At 33.2% G+C, this 23,804-nt stretch overlaps 1 protein-coding gene across 1 annotated transcript in view; it reads left to right on the top strand.

The window, feature by feature from the left end:
• Nucleotides 1–7,040: 7,040 nt before the first annotated feature.
• Nucleotides 7,041–23,804, top strand: part of LOC128554780 (usherin-like) — a gene marked incomplete at its 3' end in the record, with an annotated part of 34,206 nt that continues 17,442 nt past the window's right edge. Inside the window, exons 1-5 of the mRNA XM_053536087.1 lie at nt 7,041–7,074; nt 7,531–7,683; nt 12,400–12,552; nt 18,800–18,952; nt 22,260–22,400. Of these exons, the coding sequence (XP_053392062.1) occupies nt 7,041–7,074; nt 7,531–7,683; nt 12,400–12,552; nt 18,800–18,952; nt 22,260–22,400 (634 nt within the window). The remainder of the gene's footprint in view (nt 7,075–7,530; nt 7,684–12,399; nt 12,553–18,799; nt 18,953–22,259; nt 22,401–23,804) is intronic.

Genomic DNA, 23,804 nt, shown 5'->3' with positions numbered 1-23,804 from the left:
ATGGGCTGTAAGACGGAGAATGATGAGGTTAAAACCACTTACCAGTATGTTATGGATTTGCAAGAAAAGTTGGAGGATACGTGTAAGATAGCTCAGCAACAGTTAGCAAAAAGTAGTGCTAGATACAAGAAGTATTACAATAGGAAGCTAGAGATAGGAGTTTAAGGCAGGTAGTAAGGTACTTGTATTGTTACCTACGAAACATAAATAAGTTGTTGTTACATTGAAGGGTCCTTACGTAGTAGTAGAGGTAGTAAATAGACTAGATTACAGGATAGATGTAGACGGAAAGTTGAAAACGTTTCATGCAAACATGCTGAAACAGTACTGTGAAAGGAAGGACGATAGTAAGTCTATACCAGATAAGGGTATTTTAAGTAAGGTTGGAGCAGCTATTGTAGAGGAGGATCAGAGAGATTATGATAGATTAGATCCGAATGAAAGTAGTGATGAGTTTTCGAGTAGAGTAGAAAAGGATATAGTTTTGTGTCCTATAAAGCAGGGTACAGAAACGTACAAAGATGTAGAGATAAATCCGGAGTTACCAGTAGAATGTAAGCAGGAAGTAGTAGACTTGTTAGAAAATTTCTCAGATGTACTGACAGATATTCCTGGAAATACTAACTTAGTTGAACATGATATTCAGTTGTCAACTACAGATCCGATAAGAGTAAAGGGTTATCCTATTCCTTTTCATTCACAGCCAGTAGTGAAAGAGGAAGTAGATAAAATGTTGGAGTTGGGAGTAATCGAACCATCAAATGCTCCATTTTCCTCCCCTATTGTCCTCATAAGGAAAAAAGATAACAGTATAAGGTTCTGTATAGATTTTCGCCAGGTCAACAAACTGACGGTTTTCGATGCGGAACCTATGCCAAACATGGAGGAGATGTTTTCAAAGCTATCTAAGTATAGATATTTTTCTAAACTAGACTTGAGCAAAGGTTACTGGCAGGTTCCTTTGTCTGAAAAGGCAAAACCCATGACTGCTTTTGAAACCCCGAAAGGTTTGTTCCAGTTCCGTAAGATGCCCTTTGGATTAGTTAACGCACCAGCAACGTTTTGTAGACTGATGCGGAAGGTTTTGAAGGACCTAGGGCACTCAGATAGCTTCATAGATGATATCCTGGTGTATACAATCACATGGCCAGAACATGTAGTAGCCCTTACTGAGTTGTTAACCAGACTAAGAGAGGCTAAGTTAACAGCAAAACCGACTAAGTGTTTTATAGGTTTTCAGAAGTTAGAATGTTTAGGGCACATGATAGGAGATGTCCAGACCCTTGAACCAGTTCCAAATAAGGTACAGGCTATACAGGATGCCGAGAGACCGAAAACCAAGAAGGCAATACGTTCATTCTTAGGTGTAGTCGGATTTTACAGAAAGTTTATCCCAAATTTTGCCGCCATTGCAGTTCCGCTCACAGATTTGACGAAAAAGGGTCAGCCAAATCTTGTAGAGTGGGGTGAAAGTCAAGAAAAGGCTTTTCAGACTTTGAAGGCTAGCTTAATGGGTCCGCCTATTTTGAAGTTGCCAGATTTAGATCAGACTTTTATATTGAGAGTAGATGCTTCAGATTTAGGTTTAGGCTCAGTATTGCTTCAGGAAAGTGATGGAGAGAAATTACCTGTAGCGTATGCTAGTAGAAAATTGCTACCTAGGGAGCAAAAGTACTCAGTGATAGAGAAGGAGTTTTTAGCGATAGTATGGGCAGTAGCTAAGTTTCACCGGTATTTGTTCGGTAAAGACTTTGTATTAGAGACAGATCATCAGCCGCTCACTTATTTGAATAAAGCGAAACTTAGCAATTCCAGGCTGATGAGATGGGCATTGGCATTGCAGCCATATAGGATCAGTATCAGAGCAATTCCTGGTAGAGAAAATGTAGGTGCAGATTATTTAAGTAGAGTGTAGACAGGTGGCTATATTATATGGTGTACAGATAGTGACAGCGTGTTTTTTTTTTTTTGTTGTGTTTGCTATGTGCAGTATGCCAATTTGTTTTCATTTAAGAAAATTATGAATTTTCTTTTTAAGGGGGGACGTGTGTCACAAATTGACATACGGGCCTTATTTTATCTGTATTGTAAATGCAGGTATTGCATCATCTTTTTGTAAATTTTTGAGTTATTGAGGTAAATGTCAGATTTCACGCATGAAATACCTCTCATGTTTTTCTGTATTTCATAACTTAAATTTCCATGTAAATTTCATTAAATTCTGTTCAGTAATAAGAAAGTTGATATTTTATAAACTTCAGTAATTTATGTTTTTATCCCAAAACCATTATAATGGGCCTCAAATGTCAATTTAAATTCGCGCCAAAGTAGTTAGATTCCCCGGCTATATCGTGAATCCCGTGAAAATGACAATAGTCGGAGTCCACGGCTTAGCCGTGAATCCTATGAAATTTAGTATTTGGCGGGACATTATCCTTTAAATAGACTGGGCTAGATATGCCTTGCGCACACCACCTTACGACTTTATAGACGAATCTATGTCTGAATTATTTTCTTGCTAGAAATTTATGCTCGATCGAGGTAAGAAATTTATTTGTTAGATTTTTGTATGATTTTTGCATTACGATTTTTATTTGATAAATTTTTGTTCATTCTACAGAATTCTGTAACATTTACTTTTCGGCATATGATTTTGGCTAGTTTCGGTATGTCAGGATAATTTATTAAATTTTTCAGACTTTTGTAAATTATTTAGAAAGAGGAGTCTAAATGTTTCGTTTATATAAGATGTAAAATTTATACTGAAATTTGTATCGTGATAATTGTAAAGCACTGTTTCAAAAACTTATGTCAAACATTTTGTTAATTATGGAACGCCATTACTGCATTGTATTGTTATGTATAAATCTATATGGCAAGTCTAGTGCCATGTTTGTAATATGTTATTGTAATTTGTAATTGTGTGCCAGTCTATAGCACATCTAATTAATGTCCGTTGTAGTGTATGGCATTAGATATTATATGGATGCCAACTATCATATAACGTTTGATTTACATTGAATTTTGTTAATTTGTAGTTGTAAATAATAGCTGCAGTTTATCATGTCCGTAATCTCTAATGTTTCATCATATACTTTTCATATCTTTTTCATACTTTAACTTTAGTCTTTTAAGTAAGTAATCTTTGTAATAATGGAAGTAATAAGTGACGTATTTTAATCATGTGACGTTTGAACTTAGTAGCACATATATTTTGTATAAGTAGCACGTATTATTTATGGGAGCCTACGGAGGTATGGTGTACCCAAAGGAGCAGTTTTATGCCCTGACTTATTTGTTTTGCTATGGTGCTTACCATATGTTATATATTTTAGCTTCTTCCCGCCAGACGATTTTACCTGGTGATGTCATAACCCGGAAGTACAATGCCCGAGGTTCACTTGTCTTCACTCGCCTGGATGTGATATTCCCAGCGCAGAGCTTTCGTCCCATGGTTGTGCCGTAAACCGCAAAGACGATGATTTTTGTTATCCTCTGAAGTCAGCTCAGGGATGCAATCACCTACCACCATAGGGAGCCAACACGGAATCAACGTATTCACGGTTTAAAGGGACTGAATTTAGAAATCTGTTTTGTTTGTGCTACTTAAAGTTCACAATTACATTAAAGACCTGTGTCACGTCAGAGTAGAATGGAAGTATAAGAACTTTTGTATCTAGAGATACTGAACTTTTTTTTTTTTCTTTCTGATAATCAGTTTTTTTTTCTTTTCATATCTATTCATTGTTAATAATCATCTTTTGTAAATAAATTTGTAAATATTGTAAAGGGTGTTGATTTGTTCTGATGGTTACTGTCGCCGGTACGGCCTTTCCTGTCACAAAATGTTTTGCAGAGATACGGGACTTTGTTTTTTGTAAATATACTATATACATATATACAATCTTGTGCGCACCATTTCTCCTCATCCCCTTTACACAATTTAATGAAACTTCACACAAGTGATCAGTAACAACAGTAGTTTTGCATGGGGCATGTTAGATTCTTTCAAAAAAAAAAATTGCAGCGTTATGGGACTTTGTTTTTCGTTAACATACTATGTACATACAGTCTACATAATTTATGCAATCTTGTGCGCGCCTAATCTTCCGAACCCTTGCACACAACTTAATGAAACTTCACACAAGTGATCAGTAACAACCCTAGTTGTGCATTGTGCATGTTACGTTTTTTTAGATAAATATTCTGCAGAATTATTGGACTTCGTTTCTTGTTAACATACTATGTACATACAGTCGTCATATGCAATCTTGTGCGCGCCTAATCTTCCAAACCCTTGAACACAATTTAATGAAACTTCACACAAGTGATCAGTACCAATCCTAGTTGTGCATGGTGCATGTTGTGTTCTTTTAGATAAATAATCTGCATAGTTATGGGACTTTGTCTTTTTTTTTTGTTACTATACTGTATACATACAGTCTATATACATACAGTCCACATAATTATGCAATCTTATGTGCGTCAGATTGCAATCTACTATGTCAGTGCATGCGGGAGGTACATTCATCACCTTTAGTGATAGCTCTAGTTATTTATGTATAAAGTGCCATGGAACTGAATTGAGTCTAATGCTTTTTCAAAATCAATTAGTAAAAGATGTGGGTAGTTTCTTATTTTCAAGTAATGCATTATAACATATAATGATCTAGTAAGCTTGGAATTTTACAACTATCAAATTTCTTTTTTAAGTCTACATTTATGAAATTTTCATATTTATGTTAATTTACGTTTTGTGATAAAATTCATTCAATTTCTTTACACTACCTGATTTGGATACAACAGCTTTGCCATGTTCATTTTCATAAATTTGAAATCGTTTTATTTGAATAGATATATTTTTGCAAGGTTACAGAAAAAGTTTGCTGGCTTTTGTCCTTAAATCTATTTGATATTTGATCTTATTAGATTTCCTTTAAAGCTTATTCTCTATTAGTATTACGTCGTTTCTTTAACAAGTGATGTTTATCAGCATTCCACTGCTTTAATGTATTTTCTAACGACGGTCTCTTGTTCATAATTTTCATTTCTTGTTGTCACTGATTTTTTTCTTGAAACCTGCATAAGATATTTCCCTCGTTATGCCATTAAAAGTGATTCTAAAGGTAACAAATTGAATTTTATCGTTTGGTGTATGTCTTTATTCTCAATATTATAAACTGGTAAACAGTATTGTCTGTATTGTCTCTTTTATTCTTTCCTTCATGCAGTTTAGAAATTCAATATTATTTAAAAGAAAATTGTCCTTGCAAAGTCCATTACCATGGATAATATTTGACAAGCAAACTTTTAACGTAATGACGGAATGATTTGACTTATAGCTTGATTTGATTTCACAAGTTTTACTTGTGCTAATAGTTCTTCAGTTATAAGAAAAAAGTCTTGTCTAGCTTGCTATTAAGCATTTTTCCCTCTCTCTATATATTTTTGTACATCTGGACAATTTTTAATTATATATTCTAACATGACTCGATTTGATTTCCAGTGAAACAAAGAAGGAAATCAAGCTCTGTATAATCTGCGATAAACAACTGTTTACGCGCAAACCGGTAAAGATGAATTATGACGTCAAATTGCCGCCTGACGTCCGATACATTACTCCTCGGGTAAATGAAGTCCAGCATAATATTTATCAAAATATTTCAATGAGCATGTCAGAATGAAAACATTCAAGGCCTTCTTGTGATGTACGTCTTATTTGCCACGTTTCATCGTTCAGATGCTTCAGTATTAAACCACTCGGGTCTAACGCCCTCGTGGTTCAATTCCTACGCATTTGAACACTGAACCGTGGTAAATCAGACAATAAACCACTCGAAGGCCTTGATTATTTGCTAAGTAAAAGGATCTAACAGTTGATGTTCTTTGTTAAATCATATATAATTTTATCTGGCCTTTTTGTTTTATATCATTTTTTACAGTAACGAATAAAAATCAAATTCAATCGCCACAAATTATACATTTTTGTTGTTTGTTTTATACTGTTTGAAAGACATTATTGTAGAAACTGTTATTACTGTTATTTGGTCCATGCATATCTAACAATGTTATTCATTGTTTTTTATCGTATTTTATTGCAATAAAATTTCTGCATCGTCTCTTACTGATTTATGAACACCAATTTCAACATTTATATTTGACAAATAGCTACGCTCCTAACATAAGGCTTAGAAAACTGATATAGTACTGTCTATTCCACTAAGAGTAAATATTTTCTTTTCTTGACCCTTAGTAAAATGAGTATCGCGTAAACAGTATATGTGATGGTATTTCTCATTCAGAAATTTAAAAACATCTATTCTATTCTTAATCTCATTTAGTCCAGTTAAACGATATAATATTTATTTCATCCATTCAAACTAATGGTTATGTTTCCCGACATGGACAGTGCTTCTATATATATTACTAAAGTGTATCTAGAATGTCGGTAAGTTAAAAAAAAAAAAAAGATGAATAGAAATAAATAACGTGTTGCGTGAAGATCATGAGCGCGTAAAAAAAATTCTCTCAAAGTAATATTATAGCATCCATATGTTTCTTTATACTTAACTGCAGTTCCTCTACTTACGCTATTGACAAAGAAAATTATTAGGTCAAGAAGAAATAAAAAAAAAAATGTTTGTAAGCGCATATTATCTGTTGACATAGGTACTTAAATACAGTACTATGGACTAAGGAAAATGTATATCAAACATAAAGGCCCGTCTACATTATTCAAGAAAACTTGCACAGGTCATAAATTACAACAACTTGTATAGTGTAGACAGTACATTGTGTCCCCCATTAGTGTCTTTTTGAGTGCAGCTTCCAGATGATTTTCGTCTACAAGATCTTGTAGCGTTTGGAACTCATCCTATTTTTCTTGGATAGTAGTGCTGTCAAATGCTCTGATAAAGGGTTTGTTTTATGAGGAGCACCTGCCCAGTATGTAATTTTGTTTACACGTTTTCATTAAATGTGTACTGAGATTTAATAAAACCATTATTGTATGCTTGGCTTTGATAATTTAAGAAATAAACATGGCAGTCAACAGTGTTGAAGGCAGAAAAAAAAGTAATTGAATGACATGCTCAAAAGCCAAGTTTATATATTATAAATTGAAAAAAAATGCTGGTGTTTTACAATACTTGGTCTCATACTGGAAATATTCTATTCATTCTACCCATTTGCCTTTGATCGCTGTCAGTATCAGTCTTTCATGAAAGAGAATTACTCCTTCAATTAAACTAATGAAAGGAAAACAGTAGAACAGCAAACAGATTGGTTCTTCATTACAACTGTTAAGTAAGCAAGAGAAAAACTGTGTCTTCGTATGAAGTAAAGACAGTACTAGAACTTAGTTACTTAATATTTTTCTATCAATTTTGTTAACACCTGTACATATATATCTGTCCTTCTGTCTATGTTTCGAAATGATTATGCCTTTACACGTAATAAATTTGTTTTTAAAAAGGCAAAAGGAAAACTTTAATATTTTAATACATTTTTCAATTATTGTTTTGTCTGCAGAGGTTGCACTAGGAGGTGCAGGTTGTTCAAAAAGTGTTACAGACTCCTGTCAAGATAAAAATGCAGAATGCATTGTCAGCGGAGGAACTTGTACATGTAAAATAGATTATTATGATGACAATGGATCTGCTTTTAGTGGAACATGTAGAAACAGTAAGTACTCTTTCTACTTATTATACAGTCGGCACATTGATGTGTTACTAAGTTAGGGACAACATATTTATAAATACTAGTTCTGGCATAGTAGAGTTTTACTTAGACTTGCGAAAATTGCGACTTTCATATATGTCTGGAACAGGGTAGGGCAAACTAAATCTGCTGTCAATTTCTGTACTTCCAAATTAGTGTATGCAGAACGAGAATTCCGTGTGAACGAAAAAGGACTAATTGTGACATATACTAACTGAATATCAAAAACAAAACATGTCGCCAGTCAGAAGTTTATGACTATTTGGATATATGACGTCATGAAATCGTAGCAAAGTTTGAAAATACATCTTTATATATATATATTATATAATACATCCTAAAATTAACTTAAGTTGAACATTGTTGAATGTTTTTGTCAATCTAATTACAATATTGAAGGAAGTAAACAACTGAATGAAGTGAATTTTTTAAAATATATCTCACCCCATCAGTTTTATTTCAACAGATTATTTTCTTGTTGGCTATATTTGTTTCGTATGAGCTACACCACCATGATATATCAATGGTGTTGACGCTTTTCATTTGTGCTATGAACTGACACAAAGTGTTAATTATGTATCCCAATCCCTTAATTTCTTAAATTCTTTCGTTAGTTAATTATTATTTTAAAATTTCATTGAATAATATTGTCGTAGAACACGTTAAGTAGGATTATCGTGATTCCTCTAATATAGACACACTTTGCATGTTGTTAAAGACATTGTGATTGAGCTGTGACAAGTAAGGACACAATGAGCCTTCTTCAGTGAGATACGATCGTTGTTTCTAAAGTAATGGACTCGATTGTGACTGTAAATAAACAAAAGTGTTAGAAATAACTAGAAATAAAGATGAACCATCAGGAAATAAGATTGCAGGTGAAAGTTATAAAAAGCCATCACAAAGTCGTACAATCTTTATATTTCAGATATGTTTAAATTCGACGATAGATACAAATTACGCAAATGAGAAAACATTTTACGAGCTTTAAACTTGACAAATACAAAATTACACAAACGTCACAAATAAAAATTCTGTCATTGAAACAAATATATAATAATTCAGTTTTTTGACGGTAAATCGAATGAAACAAACAAGAACTTTTAAATTCTTCAGCCCCGGTACTTAAAGGATAAGTAGCTGCTTATAACGGAGATCTTCTCTAAAACTTATTTATATTGAATGCGATTATATGGAAATTTCCTGAATTTTTCCGGCCCAATTTCTCTATAAAAACTACACGATTGCAACAAACTCGGATACAGCGAAAATTCGGTTATAAGCGTCACATTTTCATGTCTAAATATGATACATTACTAGTATATAAATATGTAAATATCCGTAATATAAAGATTCACTGCCACACTGTCAGTTGTATAGTAGTCTCAACTTGACCGCGGTGGTTGACCTTAGGCTGATTATTCATATCGATTATTTCATTGTAGAAATAAAGGGTGCTTAGGGTAGTCGTGTATATTTATATGGAATTAATTTGTATACAGTGCAGTGTCAATGTCTGTATACTTAAATTTGATCAGTTAGAACTTTTCAATACACTAATTTATATTTACACAAATTGATATTTCCATTTTCTCGTGTAGCTCCTTTTTTTCTCAACACTCCTTTTCAATAATAGATTTTGCCTCATTATGTATTATAATACAAAGGTCAACCATCGGGGTCAAGTTGCGTCCACTATAATCCACGATAAAATGCAAATACAATGGGTAATCAGTGCGTCGCTAAATGTTTGACTGCATAGTATTTTTGTATTGTTTGATCTTGTCAATTTTGAATAACTTCAATTATTTTGTTTAACGTTTGCCCTTCTCATGCAAAAAAGTGTAACAGTAAATTCTTGTCTCAATTATTAACGTCCGATCTCCTGTTATCTTTCTTAACTGAAGAAATGATTGATTACACGTTGTCATTATCACCAATACCAATACTGAAACACTGAATTGCAATAAAATATCAGAACTAAATCAAGGATAAAGCAATATGAACTTATTCATTAATGAATATAAATACGTAAGTAACCTCAATTTTGATAAAATAGCAATGAAACACGTAAGAAATATTACTATTTTCCCATACCTTTCCCATACGAAAAGTGTACATTATACACTTCATATATACCAAACTATGTGTATAGTGCACCTCCAATATAAACACTTTTTGTTACCCCGAATTGTTCCTACAGTATCGGGTTTAGGGAATCAAGTCTTTTGACCGCTCAACACAGACGACCGTATTGGACTAGAGTTTGCACTGTCTACTTACGACGTTCGATCAAATAAAGAAGTTGAACTGAGCCTCAACTGGATCCTGCGGTACATTGTGCACTAATTCAAAGCGAATATTGTGCAGTGTCTCCTTTGCTAGTTCAACGCCTCCTGTTGTTGTTTTCGCAGTTTTCTCTTTCCCTCTTTTTGGTGTTCATTGCCACTGGAGTTGTTTTTTGATCTGTTAACTTTTTTTAGCTGTAAACATGTCTATTCGATATATTCAGACTAATGAAAGGGCTTGAAATCAACTAAACAAATTACGAAACAGATCTTTTATGACTTCATTATTTTGAGGACATTATTGATAATTATGCGTATCATACAAGTTTTCCTGTTTGCCCGTTGTCTGTGTATGACCTTCTGTGTAATTGTCAAAAGGACTCATACTGTCACAATGTAAATCTTTTAAGATGTATTCATTATTAATAATTGCAATATCAGCAGTACGCATTTAATTATATTTTGTCTGCTTTTTTATCCTCTGTTTGTTCATCTGCCAATCAAAAAAAGAGGAATTATTTGATGGTATTATTATGAATTTATGCATGGGGCCTGATAGATGATGAAGACCACTATGTAAAATATAAGGCTGCATTCATTTTTGCTGTGTATAAATTTGTAGTGCTATTTAAACAGAAATAACTTACAATTGTAAAAGGTTATATTGTTTTGCCTCTTCATGTTGTAAGCAATTGCTTGGAAAAAGTCATCTTGAAATTTTGGATGGATCTGGTTTTAGAACTTGTTCATTAATTCAAGGTATATGCCATCTGCTTGTTCTTTCTGAATTAAGATAGTAAACAAGCAGATACAGGTAGAAAATATTTTAACATGCTCTGTGTTAAATTCATGTTAAATCAAGGCTATAGGTATGCACTTAATCATACTTGGTGGTTTTATTGTGAGATGGAAATGAAGTCCTTATATATAAATGTTGTTTTGGCTGTTCCGTGATTTGGGCGGTTCTTGGATTCTGTACCGGTACAAACCTGTTATCCGCAAGTAACTGCTAACTTTCCCAGATGAATAACCAGAGGTAAAGGACGAATGATGTCAGACATAATGCCTTTTATCGAAACGTCATGGTGAACATACGCCACGCCGGGGGATAAAACTCACGTCCCTACGACCCGTAGACCAATGCTCTCCCTACTGAGCTAAGCAGGCTGGTCTCTTTATATATATCAACAAAGCCTCACATGTTTTACTTCATTCAACTCATTTGGTAAATTCAGTAAACTATGAAAAGGCGCGTGATGTTCTCTAGACAAACCGCTTAGCACAATTTGAAGAGCGCAGAACTGTAGCCAAAGAGTCCCAAGACAAGGTGAATGGCCTCCGTGACTTGATTTAAGACATTTAGCTGAACGCATTTTGTCGCCCGCCTCTGATATGTAAAAGTTAGCAGTTATCTTCGGTGAATAAGTAAATACAGGAACAGAATCCAGTAACACTGGTCACCATTACAAAACAAAGAACAAACATGTTGAAAACTGAAAAAAAAAAGGTTTGCATTGAAATGCATTGCATCTTACTGTAATCAAGCTTTATGAAAATAGAATGCGATGCAAATGTATGTACAACATTAAAAGTTTTCTCTTTGGCACTTCTTTTTTTTTACGCGTATCTACTTCAATACTTATTGTCGATTTCAGTTATCGTTAAGGTAACCATTGCATTTCTTCAGGTAGACAGGAAAATTAGTTATTCGCAGTTTTAGTTTAGGTCAATATAAAAAATGACCTGTTTGAAACTATTGTTCAAATGTGTGAAATCAATGAGTCGAGTTCCATAAATAATTAAATTAACTTGCATATTTTCTCAGATTTAACCTAATATTATTGTAATATTATATTATTGATACAAATGAAAAAAAAATATAACACTATTTTTAGTTGTTTGAAAATTTTATTTTCGAGAAAAGTTCTCAGATAATAGAATAAATCTGTAAAAAAAGCACAAATTTTATCATAACTTTTAACTGAAAACCTTTTATTTCTTTAACACGACAGATTTTTAGGCTTTACGTGTTTGTCTGTAGAAGCGCCTTTGTTTGATTAACTTTACTTCACCGATAGCGTTCGCTTCTATTCAGTGTCACATTTTACCCTAGTGTTGATTCAGTGAGTAACGGATTTTCAACTGCCCCCCCCCCCCCCCCCCCCCCCCCCCCCCAAGCTTGCATAGTAACTACTCCAAATATGACCTTAATAAACTAGCATAGCATGGATCTAAACTTCAAATGTTTAGATGAGTCAGTATGGAAATGACACTTCGTGACGTTTTATTATTATTATTATTATATTTTTTTGTAATCGTCGTTATCATTGTTACATGTATTAAAGACACACTTCGAGATCTGTTAAAAGATAAGAAAATATTTTGTCTGCAGAAGTTGACCTAGGAGGTACAAGTTGTTCCACAAGTGTTACAGATTCCTGTAGAGACAGAAATGCAGAATGCCTTATCAGCGGTTTGGCCTGTACATGTAAAACAGGATATTATGATGACAATGGGTCTGCTTCTAGAGGCACATGTAAAAGAAGTAAGAAACGTTTTAAAATTTACACAGAGTGCACATTAATATTTCACTTAGTCTATTCTTTTCTCACAAAGCAATATCTCGCTGATTTACCCTATTCCATAAGATGGGATAGAGGAAGATTTTTTCAAAAATTTTATTCCATTACCAGTGTTTCTCTGGTTAGGACTTACTTATTTGCCACAAGTTGAAGTTTTTCTTTCCTGTTTATTACTTAATTTTGCAAGTTTGGTTAATCAAGTAACTTGGTACAAATATTTACTATAGTAAGACTTCTCATGTTTAAGACCCATACCACAACCGTAAAGTTGTCAAACATGGGGGTCAAATGTTTCAGGTAATTTTTGATAGCTTTGTATCATTCTGATTCATACATGAATGCTAAAAATAATGGGCTAAGCTGTCATCGTGAAACCAGTACATAAATGGAACATGTACGGTTGTTTTAGTTTTATTTCAGACAACTATTCTTATTATATCGAAGGAAGTGTAAAAATTTTCAATACCATCTTAGAAATAAGAAAGTTATGAACTGTTTAATATTTGATACAGACATGACAGAGGCAGCCATTTTGTTGCATGTCAGAACCGAATAAAATGGCAGATTTTATATATCATATTTATATAGTGCGCTTTTCATGGCAAACACATTCAAAATAGCCACTCGGAATGCCAAAACTCATGAAACCCCAAGAATAAAAGAGAAAAAATCATGGAGATACATGCAAGTCCAGGGAACTAAACCATAAGTCTTTGTTTAATTGACAGCCTGTGACATTTAAGGCAATGGAATCTCCTGTATACCCCGCCCCAAAGGTCATGCAGACACTTTAATACCCAATAAACAGTGTCATGTTTGGTCCAGTCTGATCAATGTCAGAGGATCATAATTATTTTTGATATATATAGATAATTGTTTTTGCCTGTGTTTTGTATTTTATTCATTGAAATGCATTTCAGAATAAACACAAGATTATTTTAGTTGAGAAAATACTAATCGTAAGTGTTCAGTCATGTTGAGTAATGTCTTGACCAATTAATTATAACTCTTATAGTAAAGCAAATCACACCCTTTTAGAAAACTCTTAGTTTTATTGAATAAAAAATAAAAGAATTATTTGAAACTGAATAAGCGAAATGAAATGTATTTTTATTCAATTATAGTAATCTTTTTATCTAAGTAACAAACAAACAAAAACAAAACAAAAAAAAACAACAGTAAAACTCCATCATTGAGATACATGCATGTCCAGGGAACTAAACCATAAGTCTTTGTTTAATTGACAGCCTTGGACATTAAAGGCAATGGAATCTCCTGTATACCCCGCCCCAAAGGCCAGACACTTTAATACCCAATAAACAGTATCATGTCTGGTCCAGTCTGATCAATGTCAGAGGATCATAATTATTTTTGATATATATAGATAATTGTTTTTGCCTGTGTTTTGATTTTTATTCATTGAAATGCATTTCAGAATAAACACAAGGTTATTTTAGTTGAGAAAATACTAATCGTAAGTGTTCAGTCATGTTGAGTAATGTCTTGACCAATTAATTATAACTCTTATAGTAAAGCAAATCACACCCTTTTAGAAAACTCTCAGTTTTATTGAATAAAAAATAAAAGAATTATTTGAAACTGAATAAGCGAAATGAAATGTATTTTTTATTCAATTATAGTAATCTTTTTATCTAAGTAACAAAAAAAAGCAGTAAAACTTCATCATTGCTGGATTTTATTATTATCAAAGGAGCATTCAGTTGCATTTTTTAATAAATTGAAAAGAAATATGGACAGTTATAATAAAATCTAGTAATAAAGTGATATCATTGTTCAAAATACACATGATTTATTATTTGTAAAAGGTGCTTGAATGTATTTTCGTTTTTTCTTTTTTAATTATTAAAATAATTAAAATCCAGCGGTATTGTAATAGAACTTGATTTAAAAAATAAATACTGTTGTATCTTATTGCTGTATTTGTTTAGCCCTGATTTAATCAGACTTTCTAAACTCTTATTAAGGTAAGAACTGGTTTGCAAAGAAGATGAGAAATATTACAATGCAATGGACTGCACAATAGCTGTACAGTAGCTTACTGTGATAAACAGAAGCTAGTCTATCAATGGTCCAGTCCTGTACATTAACCCTTACCGCAAATACACTGACTGTATCATCTGCATAGGCCACATTCCTCGCATACCAGAATCAGTGGTTTTCTAACGTACCAAGTGTAAAGAACAGACACAGGTGAAGCTGTTTTTCTGGGAAGAATAGTACTGATCTTAAGTTTGAGTCACTCAACAGTATCTGCAGAAATGTCCAGTGCCGCGACCGGTATTCAAACCCCAAACCTCTAGAATGTCAAAACAGAATATCGAGGGCAAACGATGGACACCAAAATGGTCATCATGACTATATTGCTGTACTTGATTATTTCTCGTTGCATACCATAGCATGCACTTTTTTCGCTTCTATTATCTGAAAATAAACTTCTTTCTCGTCTTGGTTGATCTTACTTTTTAAAGGTTCACAATATCTTCTGATATATTTATTGCTTTGTATATCTATTGTATTTTACCAAATAATATACATTTATCTTTTTGTAATTTCAAAAGGTTAAAAGCGAAACGATTCTTTGAAAACCTAATATCTATCTAAAATCTATTTGCTAATATTAGGGGTGTCACACATGATATTGCATGGCTAATATTAACATTGTCTAATAAAATTCGCTCAAAACTGCAAGAATACGCTAGTAAAACTGTTATATGCAAGAACCATGCCAAAACTTGGAAGTATTTATGTCCACGAAATTCCTTTAATACGAAAAGACTAAGTTATAGTCCTTTGGTTTATCTATTTAATAGTATACAGTAACACCATTCACTGTTCAATTTTAAATACTTAAGTTTCAAAGAAACTGGGAATAATGATATATATTCAATTAAAGAGAGGAACTGCAAGCACAAGATAGTTTCCTATACATGTAATAATTGCTGCTCTTGTGTAGTTTTTTGCTTTTGCAGTAAGTTAGCAACTGTTAAAAGGAACCGAAAGAGATTACATAATGATAGATAGAAATTAGAGAAAGGACAAATTCTATAATTATTCTTGAAGTGATTGTCTATTTCTCTATATCTTCATGTCTTGGCTAAATATTCGAGAAAACCGGACGGATTTCATTAACATTTGCAGTTAGTATTAACCCAATTGAAGAAAGTGGCACAGAAAATCCCAACGATATATATCACTGTTGTTTTTTAAGAATAAATTTACAGCACACTTCGCATATGAAAGCTTGCCAAAACACATCAGGAACATCAGATACCTTTGTTGATTTTGAAATAAGTTGATAGAACAATCTATAGCACACTTTGTATATAAAAGCTTGGCAAAACACATCTCAGAACATCCATCAGGTACCTTTTTTGAGTCCGAATAGTTTGAATGAACAATTCGTAATTTACTGCCAGTACATTCGTTATAATTTCCTTTAATTGATGTGAGATTTGAGTAAGCATGAAAATCAGGTTAATGTTTCAAAACCTATGATATCCTTATTTCAAGTAACTGCAGTTTAAGGTAGTTCTGCACGTTTGGATCGATTTTTTTTTTCAACAATGTAGAATTCGATTAAACTCTGATTTTTAAAAAAACTTCAGAATACAACTAGAAAATTCAGCAAATAAAAATGATAGGGTCGTGTGCTTGATTTTTTGCTAGACTGTTTTGAAAAAATTGGACCTCACGCAATATTTTGTAATGGGATTCTATCTGAAAATCACTGATAACATTCTCGCGAATAAATTTTTTTCTACAATGTAGATTTTCGTGAAACTTCTCACAGTTGTAAAATAGATAATGGCCTTTAATTTGGTGAAATAAAATGTATAGGTCCATGTGCTTATTTTTGAAATATTTGACCATGATTAAAGTAAACTGGACACTTCTCGCTGATTTATGACATTATTTTAAGATATTTAACGTATCATATGTTTTAACACATATTTTGACTTTAGAAATATTACAGCTGTGCCATTGCAATAAATTTACCCACAAGTTTCGATTAATTCAGAAAATTATTTTTATTTCCGTACGCCGAATCCAGCCTTTATTCTACGTTTTCCGGATAAACGACGTTACGCCATCACTTCCGGTTCATCAAACGTGCAGAACTACCTTAATTGATGTTACTTAAATTCATGGACTGTAAAGCTGAACGGATATGGAGAAAATACCGGCAACTATACCAATTTGACACTGTAAAAAAAGCTGATATATGAACTCACTAGAACAAAGTCTCAAAATCTAATGCCCACCGAAGAAATCATCGTAACATTGGCAGAGAAATTTGCAGATATTTTTATACAAAATTGATAAAATCCGCGAATCACCTAGAAATTATAAAAGTTACGTACCAGAAAATAAGGATGTGTGGTGTTTTAGGGTTTTCAGAGATCTCAGTAAAGTGGAATTGAGAAAAAAATATAACTGAACTTCAAACCAAATCATGTGAGATGAACTACCTACAAACATATAATAGATGCATCTCAAGAAATTAATTTTTCTTAATAACTGACTTTATTGATTTGTCCTTACGTCAAGAATTTTTTCATCGAAATGGGAACATGCGACAGTCAGACCTTTGTTGAAAAAGGTCGGACTTAAACGTGTGCTATCCAACTACCGCCCTGTGAGCAATTTGCCATTTCTATTGATACTAGAAGAAAAGGCAGCTGGAAGTCTTAATTTAAAGGATAATGTGAAGAGAAAATGTCAGACCGCAATGATTTATCATATAAGAGTCAAAAAAGTCAGAAAATACTTTTACTAATATGCTACTGAAATTCTTGTATTATCACTACTCATTTCACATATAGATTATTGCAATGCAATGTTGTATGGTATTCCTCAGTGTAAATTTCAGAAAATGCAAGGAATACAAAAATTTGTGCCAAATTCGTTTTAAGACTCATCAAGTACGACAGTTTAAACAAGCTTTGTTCCAACTGCATCGGCTCCCTATCTAAACTAGAATCTAAATTAAGATTCTAACTGTCATGTCGGTCAATCCCCCTCGTACTTGACTGAATTATTATCGGAACAAGCACCAAGACGTTGTTTAAGGTCTTCAGACTCTGTAACATTGTTACGAGGTACCATTAAACAAACAAAAACATTTGGTGATAGAATGTTTCAAACGGTAGGGCTGAAACTATGGAACAAACCAACAGTAGTCATGAGGAATTCTGATTCGAAGGACACTTTTAAGAAAAAGCTCAAAACACTATTTTTAGAAGCTTTGAATCATAATTTTGATTATTTCTCTGTTAGTGGACTGAATATGAAAGCAAAGTTGAGTATACTCTATTACGTAGTGTGATCGACGTATGTTTGATATGCAATGTTTGTAATTTGAACTGTATAATGATTTTGTCAAATATGTCGTGTTTCATTGTTTGATACCATTGTGTGTCTGTTTTATCATAAAATATATACTGTAATGTACAACGCAAGTGTATATACTATGTGTAAAATTAGACGTTTAATCAAATAAAGCAGTTTAGGTTTCAGTTTCAGTTTTCAGACTTCTTGCTTAAAAATTATTAGGGTTCTCCATAGATGATTATAGATTAGATAGATTTATTTCAACATAAAACGTCCAGATTACATGGCAAGTATGACACCAATACATGCAATAAACAATGTATGAATTAATATAGCAATGTCAAACCACATTTTATGTCAAGGATAACACAAAAAAATAGTTTTAATAAACTCTTATTTCCATTGTGATTAGAGGAGGCAGCTGAATTTGATTCACTCCCCCCTGGGTTTGTTGGGTCAGATCTACCTTAGTTGTAAAGCCATTCAGTTTGCATACAGAAGGTTGGTGGTTGTACTAATATTCCCGCCCACAATGCTCATAGAAACCCATTAAGACTTCATCAGCCATTTATTGTGTGGGTGTGACATTAAACATAACTTAAGCAATGAATATCAAATGAAACTATCTGTGTGTGAAATATAGCACACTATTGTATCATGTAGAAATTTATAATAACTTTGTTTAACTATATAATAACCTAATATATCTGTCGCTGTTGAAATATGAAATGACATTGATATAGGCGTTAAATGTCAAAGCTCAAAAATGAACCGGCATCTCAGACTTTTTCAAAGAATTTAAAAATAACTATAATTTGCTTTTAACATTATTTAGATATGATATTCAAAAATTTACAGAGAAGGAACTCGGAGAGGCAGGGTGTTCCAAATCTATGTCAGACTCTTGTAAGGATATAAAGTCACAGTGCACTTCAAACGGTGGATATTGTACGTGTTTGCCTGGATACTATGATTCAAATGGAAATGTTTCGGGTGGAATATGTGAGTCTGGTAAGTTTGAAAATAGAATATTCTTTTATGTATGTGTTATTTGAGATATTAAGGCGTTATATTTTTCAGATGTAAAATTTAAATACATTGCAGAAGGCGATAATTTAGATAGATCTTTGCCTCCCAAAAATTTTATAGAGTGAGGATGTGGTTAGTTTGGAGTGGGGGGAGGGGCACTTAGATTTGCTCTTGTCCATCCGATTTTGTGTCGTATGAAGTACTGTACATTGTGTGATTAAACCTGGCTGGATTGTTATTCAGCATGAGAGGTTGTGCATGCGGGGACACAAAGCCAGACAAGACTTACGGCAACCGACTTAAAAAATGCATACTTTGACGGCAAGAGGGGACAAACAAATTACATTATATTATAGACTAAAATATTTTGTTTCAAAAAAGTAATTCAGCTTTTAAATACTTACAATTCAGTTATTATTATCAAATAGGTAGTGAATGACTTCGGATATAATATTTCTTTAGGCTCAATTTGAGAACGTTGCCGATAACATTGTTGGTGGGATGAAGAAAACACGCCAAAATTCACTAATACAGCTACAGTGTTCATATGGCTATCGACAAAAAATCAGTCAGTTTGGGAATTTTTCTCAAAAACTGTTAACTGTTAAATTTAAAAAAAAAACATTAGGAGAAACTTTATGGGAAAATGTGAATTCAGACTCTCCATTTTACTCAATGACAATTTTCAGGGGAGCATATTATCACTAAGTTTTTCCGTAGTACTTCTCCTTTCCGTTTAGTTCAACTTCATTCATTTGGTCATTATTAAGCCTTATTATTTACAGGAGTTATGGTCATTTGTCATTTTATACGTATTTACCCACCATTTTAGGGCACCTTAAAGTAGTTGCAGTTCTTTCTTTCATTCGTACATCCCAAAATTGTGTTCAGTCTGTAACGTTGCCATTCATAGACATAATTTTAAGAACAGTTGACAAGAAATAATCAATATGACATGATGATGTGTCACAAAGAAGAGCCATAAATGTAGCCTTCTTGGTGTTTTTATTACCTCATTTTATTAAATGCCTGTTCAGATTTTTTATCCGGTTATAACTTTGTCATTCATGAATGGTTTAAAAACTTAAGCACCAGTGATAAGTATGACAAGTCAATATGTAACGTGAAAGAACCTTCAAGTTTGAACCTGTCCCGCTTACTTTTTATATAACTCCCTTTATTGAATGTCCTCCTGTAATTTCTGTCCAGTTTGTATCTTTGTCATGCTTCTATGGATTTAAAAACAACAACAACTTTGCACCAACGATCCGATTTGCATGATGATGTGCCATGTGCAAAAAGAACAATAACACAACATCCTTTCCTTTCCAGTTATTTCCATATATTGAATGATTTGTCCAGGATATAACTTTTAAACTACTGTAAGGAATTTATTCAAATCACATACACTCTTAGAGGAGACTACAGGAGGTGCATAACTTTACCGTTCTTACCGTTCTTATTTTTCAGCTATATCCCTTTATTGCTTTTTACAGGGTATAAATCTTAAAGTAGGGACTTTATTGAATCTGCATAGATGATACGGAACATTGAGAGAAAATGCATGGTATAAGATGAGTTGAGATATTGCAGACATGCAATGATGTGTCTAGTTTCCATCAGAGGTTTAAGATTTTTCGCAAGCAATAAAGATGACATTTAACCAATGTTTAATAAGTTTTGATTAATAGTAATATGGCATGACAGTTTTTCTAAAGATTTACACAGGTAATATGTATCAGTTAAAACTCCCGTTCAAATGATGAATATTAAATCATGCGCTTTCTAAAATAGAGTCTCTTGTCATTCTTGTTCTGTATGTTAGATATTGCATATTTCAACTGAATTTGGACATACTATTTAACACATGCTTTATAATCTCACCTGAAATTTGTTTAGGATGAGATATTAGTATAGGTAAATGGTTCAGTGGCGTCGAGTATCCTGCGTTAAGATTTGTATTAGAGCATATTCTACATTGAAACTAGTTGTCAAAATTACACTAAAATGATCCGCAGCATCCAGGTATTGACCTCTCTCATTTTTATTTTAAGGTCCTGTTAGGCTACTTTCAGGAGTCGCCGGAGCTAAAAGCAGACAAAATATGATACTTATTTCTTCACTAAAACCACACCATGGATCGTCACCGAACATTGTTTGAAGCATTCTAATATGACCCTTTCTAAAGTTGTTAAAATGGTTTGGCTAGGCCCCCTTGTTGGCGTGCCTGATCGAAACATTTACAAAGTGAGAAAATTACACTTAATAAAAATGTATTACTATATTATCATACAGTCATGTATATTTACATTCTAAATATAAGAATTGTTAAGTATTTCATCCTGGAAAACATACCCACCATCTCATGATACATGTGTGTATACATGTTTCACTTAACTAACTCAGTCACATTTTGCACGTTTCCAACCAGTCACGATGTTTGATAGATGTCTTTGTATACAATATTCACTAGCGGATTCAGTGGGGGGCGCACCCGGCGCACGCTCCCTCTAAAATCGCCGGAGTGTAGGTAATTTTTCTTATGTTCTGGGTGAAATAAGTGCAAATTATACATTTCTCGCTCGCTACGCTCGCGTACATAAAGTTTTTCTTTTGTTTTGGCTGAAGAATGGAAATATGCATTATTCTAGCTAGCTTCGCTCGCATTGATAATTTATCTTTTGTTGGGTAAAAAATATATAATATGCATTTTTTTTCTTTATCGTACAGGTAGTTTTCTACCTATAAAGCTCTATACAATTTTTATGTTAAATAGTCCTAGGTTAACCCTCCCAATAAAATCCTCAGGTATCGGGCTAACAAATTCCGAGGTACATGCGCAAGAATAAATCTGACAATTCATAAAGTGTGACTATAATTAGCATATTATTTGGGTTTATTTTGTCACAAAATCTGTCCTTTGTCAACAGCAAATGAAGTACCTCAGAACGCCCAGAATGCACCAGATGGATCAATTGCTTTCAAAATTTTCAGGGGGAGCATGCCCCCGCACCCCCTACTTCCACTACAATACAAATATTTTACGCCCTCTCTAACACAAAATCCTGTATCACCCCCTCTCCCCCCACCCCTTGATATTGTTACTTGTGTCTCCCTTCTGCATTATGAAGATGCCTGCCAGATGAGACATGAACTGATTTTGTGATTTCTTTGTCAGAACATATTAGAAAATGTAGGGTAGTTCACAATTATAGCAAATAATTGCCTGCTTAACCAATATAAGGAATATACGTAATATTAGTGGATAAAATTAATTCTTATGTTTTAGACAAAGCTCTTGGCATGTCATGTACAGGAAAACAAAATGAGTGCGCTGATTCTGCTGCGGAATGTTTGGATGGTAAATGTACATGTGGTGGCGACTTTTATGATTCTAATGGTTTTAATGAAGGTGGAAACTGTGCAAGTGGTAGGTTTGAACATTAATTTGTAACATTTTAAGCATTCTGTATGCCATATGTTATACTAATTTGCATAATCAATATCAAAATATTAAAGATTTTCCAAGACAAGCAGATTAGTATGTTGTTTTAAACCCCATGTATGATTCAAATGGTTTCCAGTTCTAAAAATCTATAGTTTCTACAGATTCTGTACATTAACATTAACTGCACCTTCAAAATATACACAATGCGTAGGCTCAATAGAACTCTTGATATATCACAAGTAGCGAACAGCTGTGAATCATTGAAAATTTCATATACATCGCTGTTTCAACAAATCTGCGGATGTCCATAAGATTTGTTCTTTGATACATATAAAAGGGCATGGACGGTAGTATGCATTACCACGTCCGTCCACTGACAGGTTCAATCAAACCGAGCCTGCAATGTATTCCATTTTCTTTTGTAAGGAAATATTTGGATTTTTCACTGTTTATAACCCTGTTTTGAACAAATGTAATATGGCATATAGTTATGTGCAGGGCGCATATAAAACAAGGTCTGTTGATCAAATGTCACGAATCGAGCGTTACGGTTAAATTGGTATTGAGTTATATGCTGCATTTTATCCGGTATATAAATGTCTGTACTTACATGTTCAGTTCTAAGTTACAAGTATGATACGCTAAGCAATATATATTGGGAGCACTCATCAATATATTCGGTGTTTAAACTTTATATGCGACTGTTTCATATGTATATGTGGTGCTTTCATATGAGTGTGTTGGTGCGGTATTAATTATTATGCCGTGTTTTAATTGTTTATGTAATACTTTCAACAATGCCTTTAACCGTATATGCTGTGATTAGAACTCTGTACTTTTATTTTTACTTTATTATGACAAAAATAGGTTAAACTTGACACCACCAATGTAAGCTTAGACCTCTTCGTCTGGAACAAGTGTTCAGGAGACGGATTACCATACGTAAACTGATCAACATTTACAGTGTTTGGGCGGAAAATGGTTTAAATATTTATTTGAATAACTTTCAAATTTATTAATAATAGATAAACAAGGCAACAAAATAGTTGTTTAGAAGCGTCGTCCGCTTAGTCTTTAGTATTCATCTGGTTTAACGAGAATTAAGTGATTTTACTGTTACAGTCACAATTGAAGCTCAAATGTCAAATATATTCTTCCTATTTCTTGCACGGAACACAGTTTAATAACAATCGATGTTAAATGACTCAAGACTTAGCATATGGGTAGATGGCGATGGAACAGTGTATAGAATTCACGAAACAGATTTGTTAGTCAAATGTCAAATTTTAAGCAAGGTCTAACCAATCTGTTACAATTTGTATCAAGAATAGGATTTGATAACCATTTAACGAATTGATTTGAGACTTGACATGTAAGTAAGTGTCG

This window comes from Mercenaria mercenaria, unplaced genomic scaffold (genome assembly GCF_021730395.1).
Source record: "Mercenaria mercenaria strain notata unplaced genomic scaffold, MADL_Memer_1 contig_737, whole genome shotgun sequence".
NCBI lineage: Eukaryota > Metazoa > Mollusca > Bivalvia > Venerida > Veneridae > Mercenaria > Mercenaria mercenaria.
The sequence above is the reverse complement of the archived record's forward strand: the minus strand, read 5'-3'. Positions and strand labels throughout refer to the sequence as shown.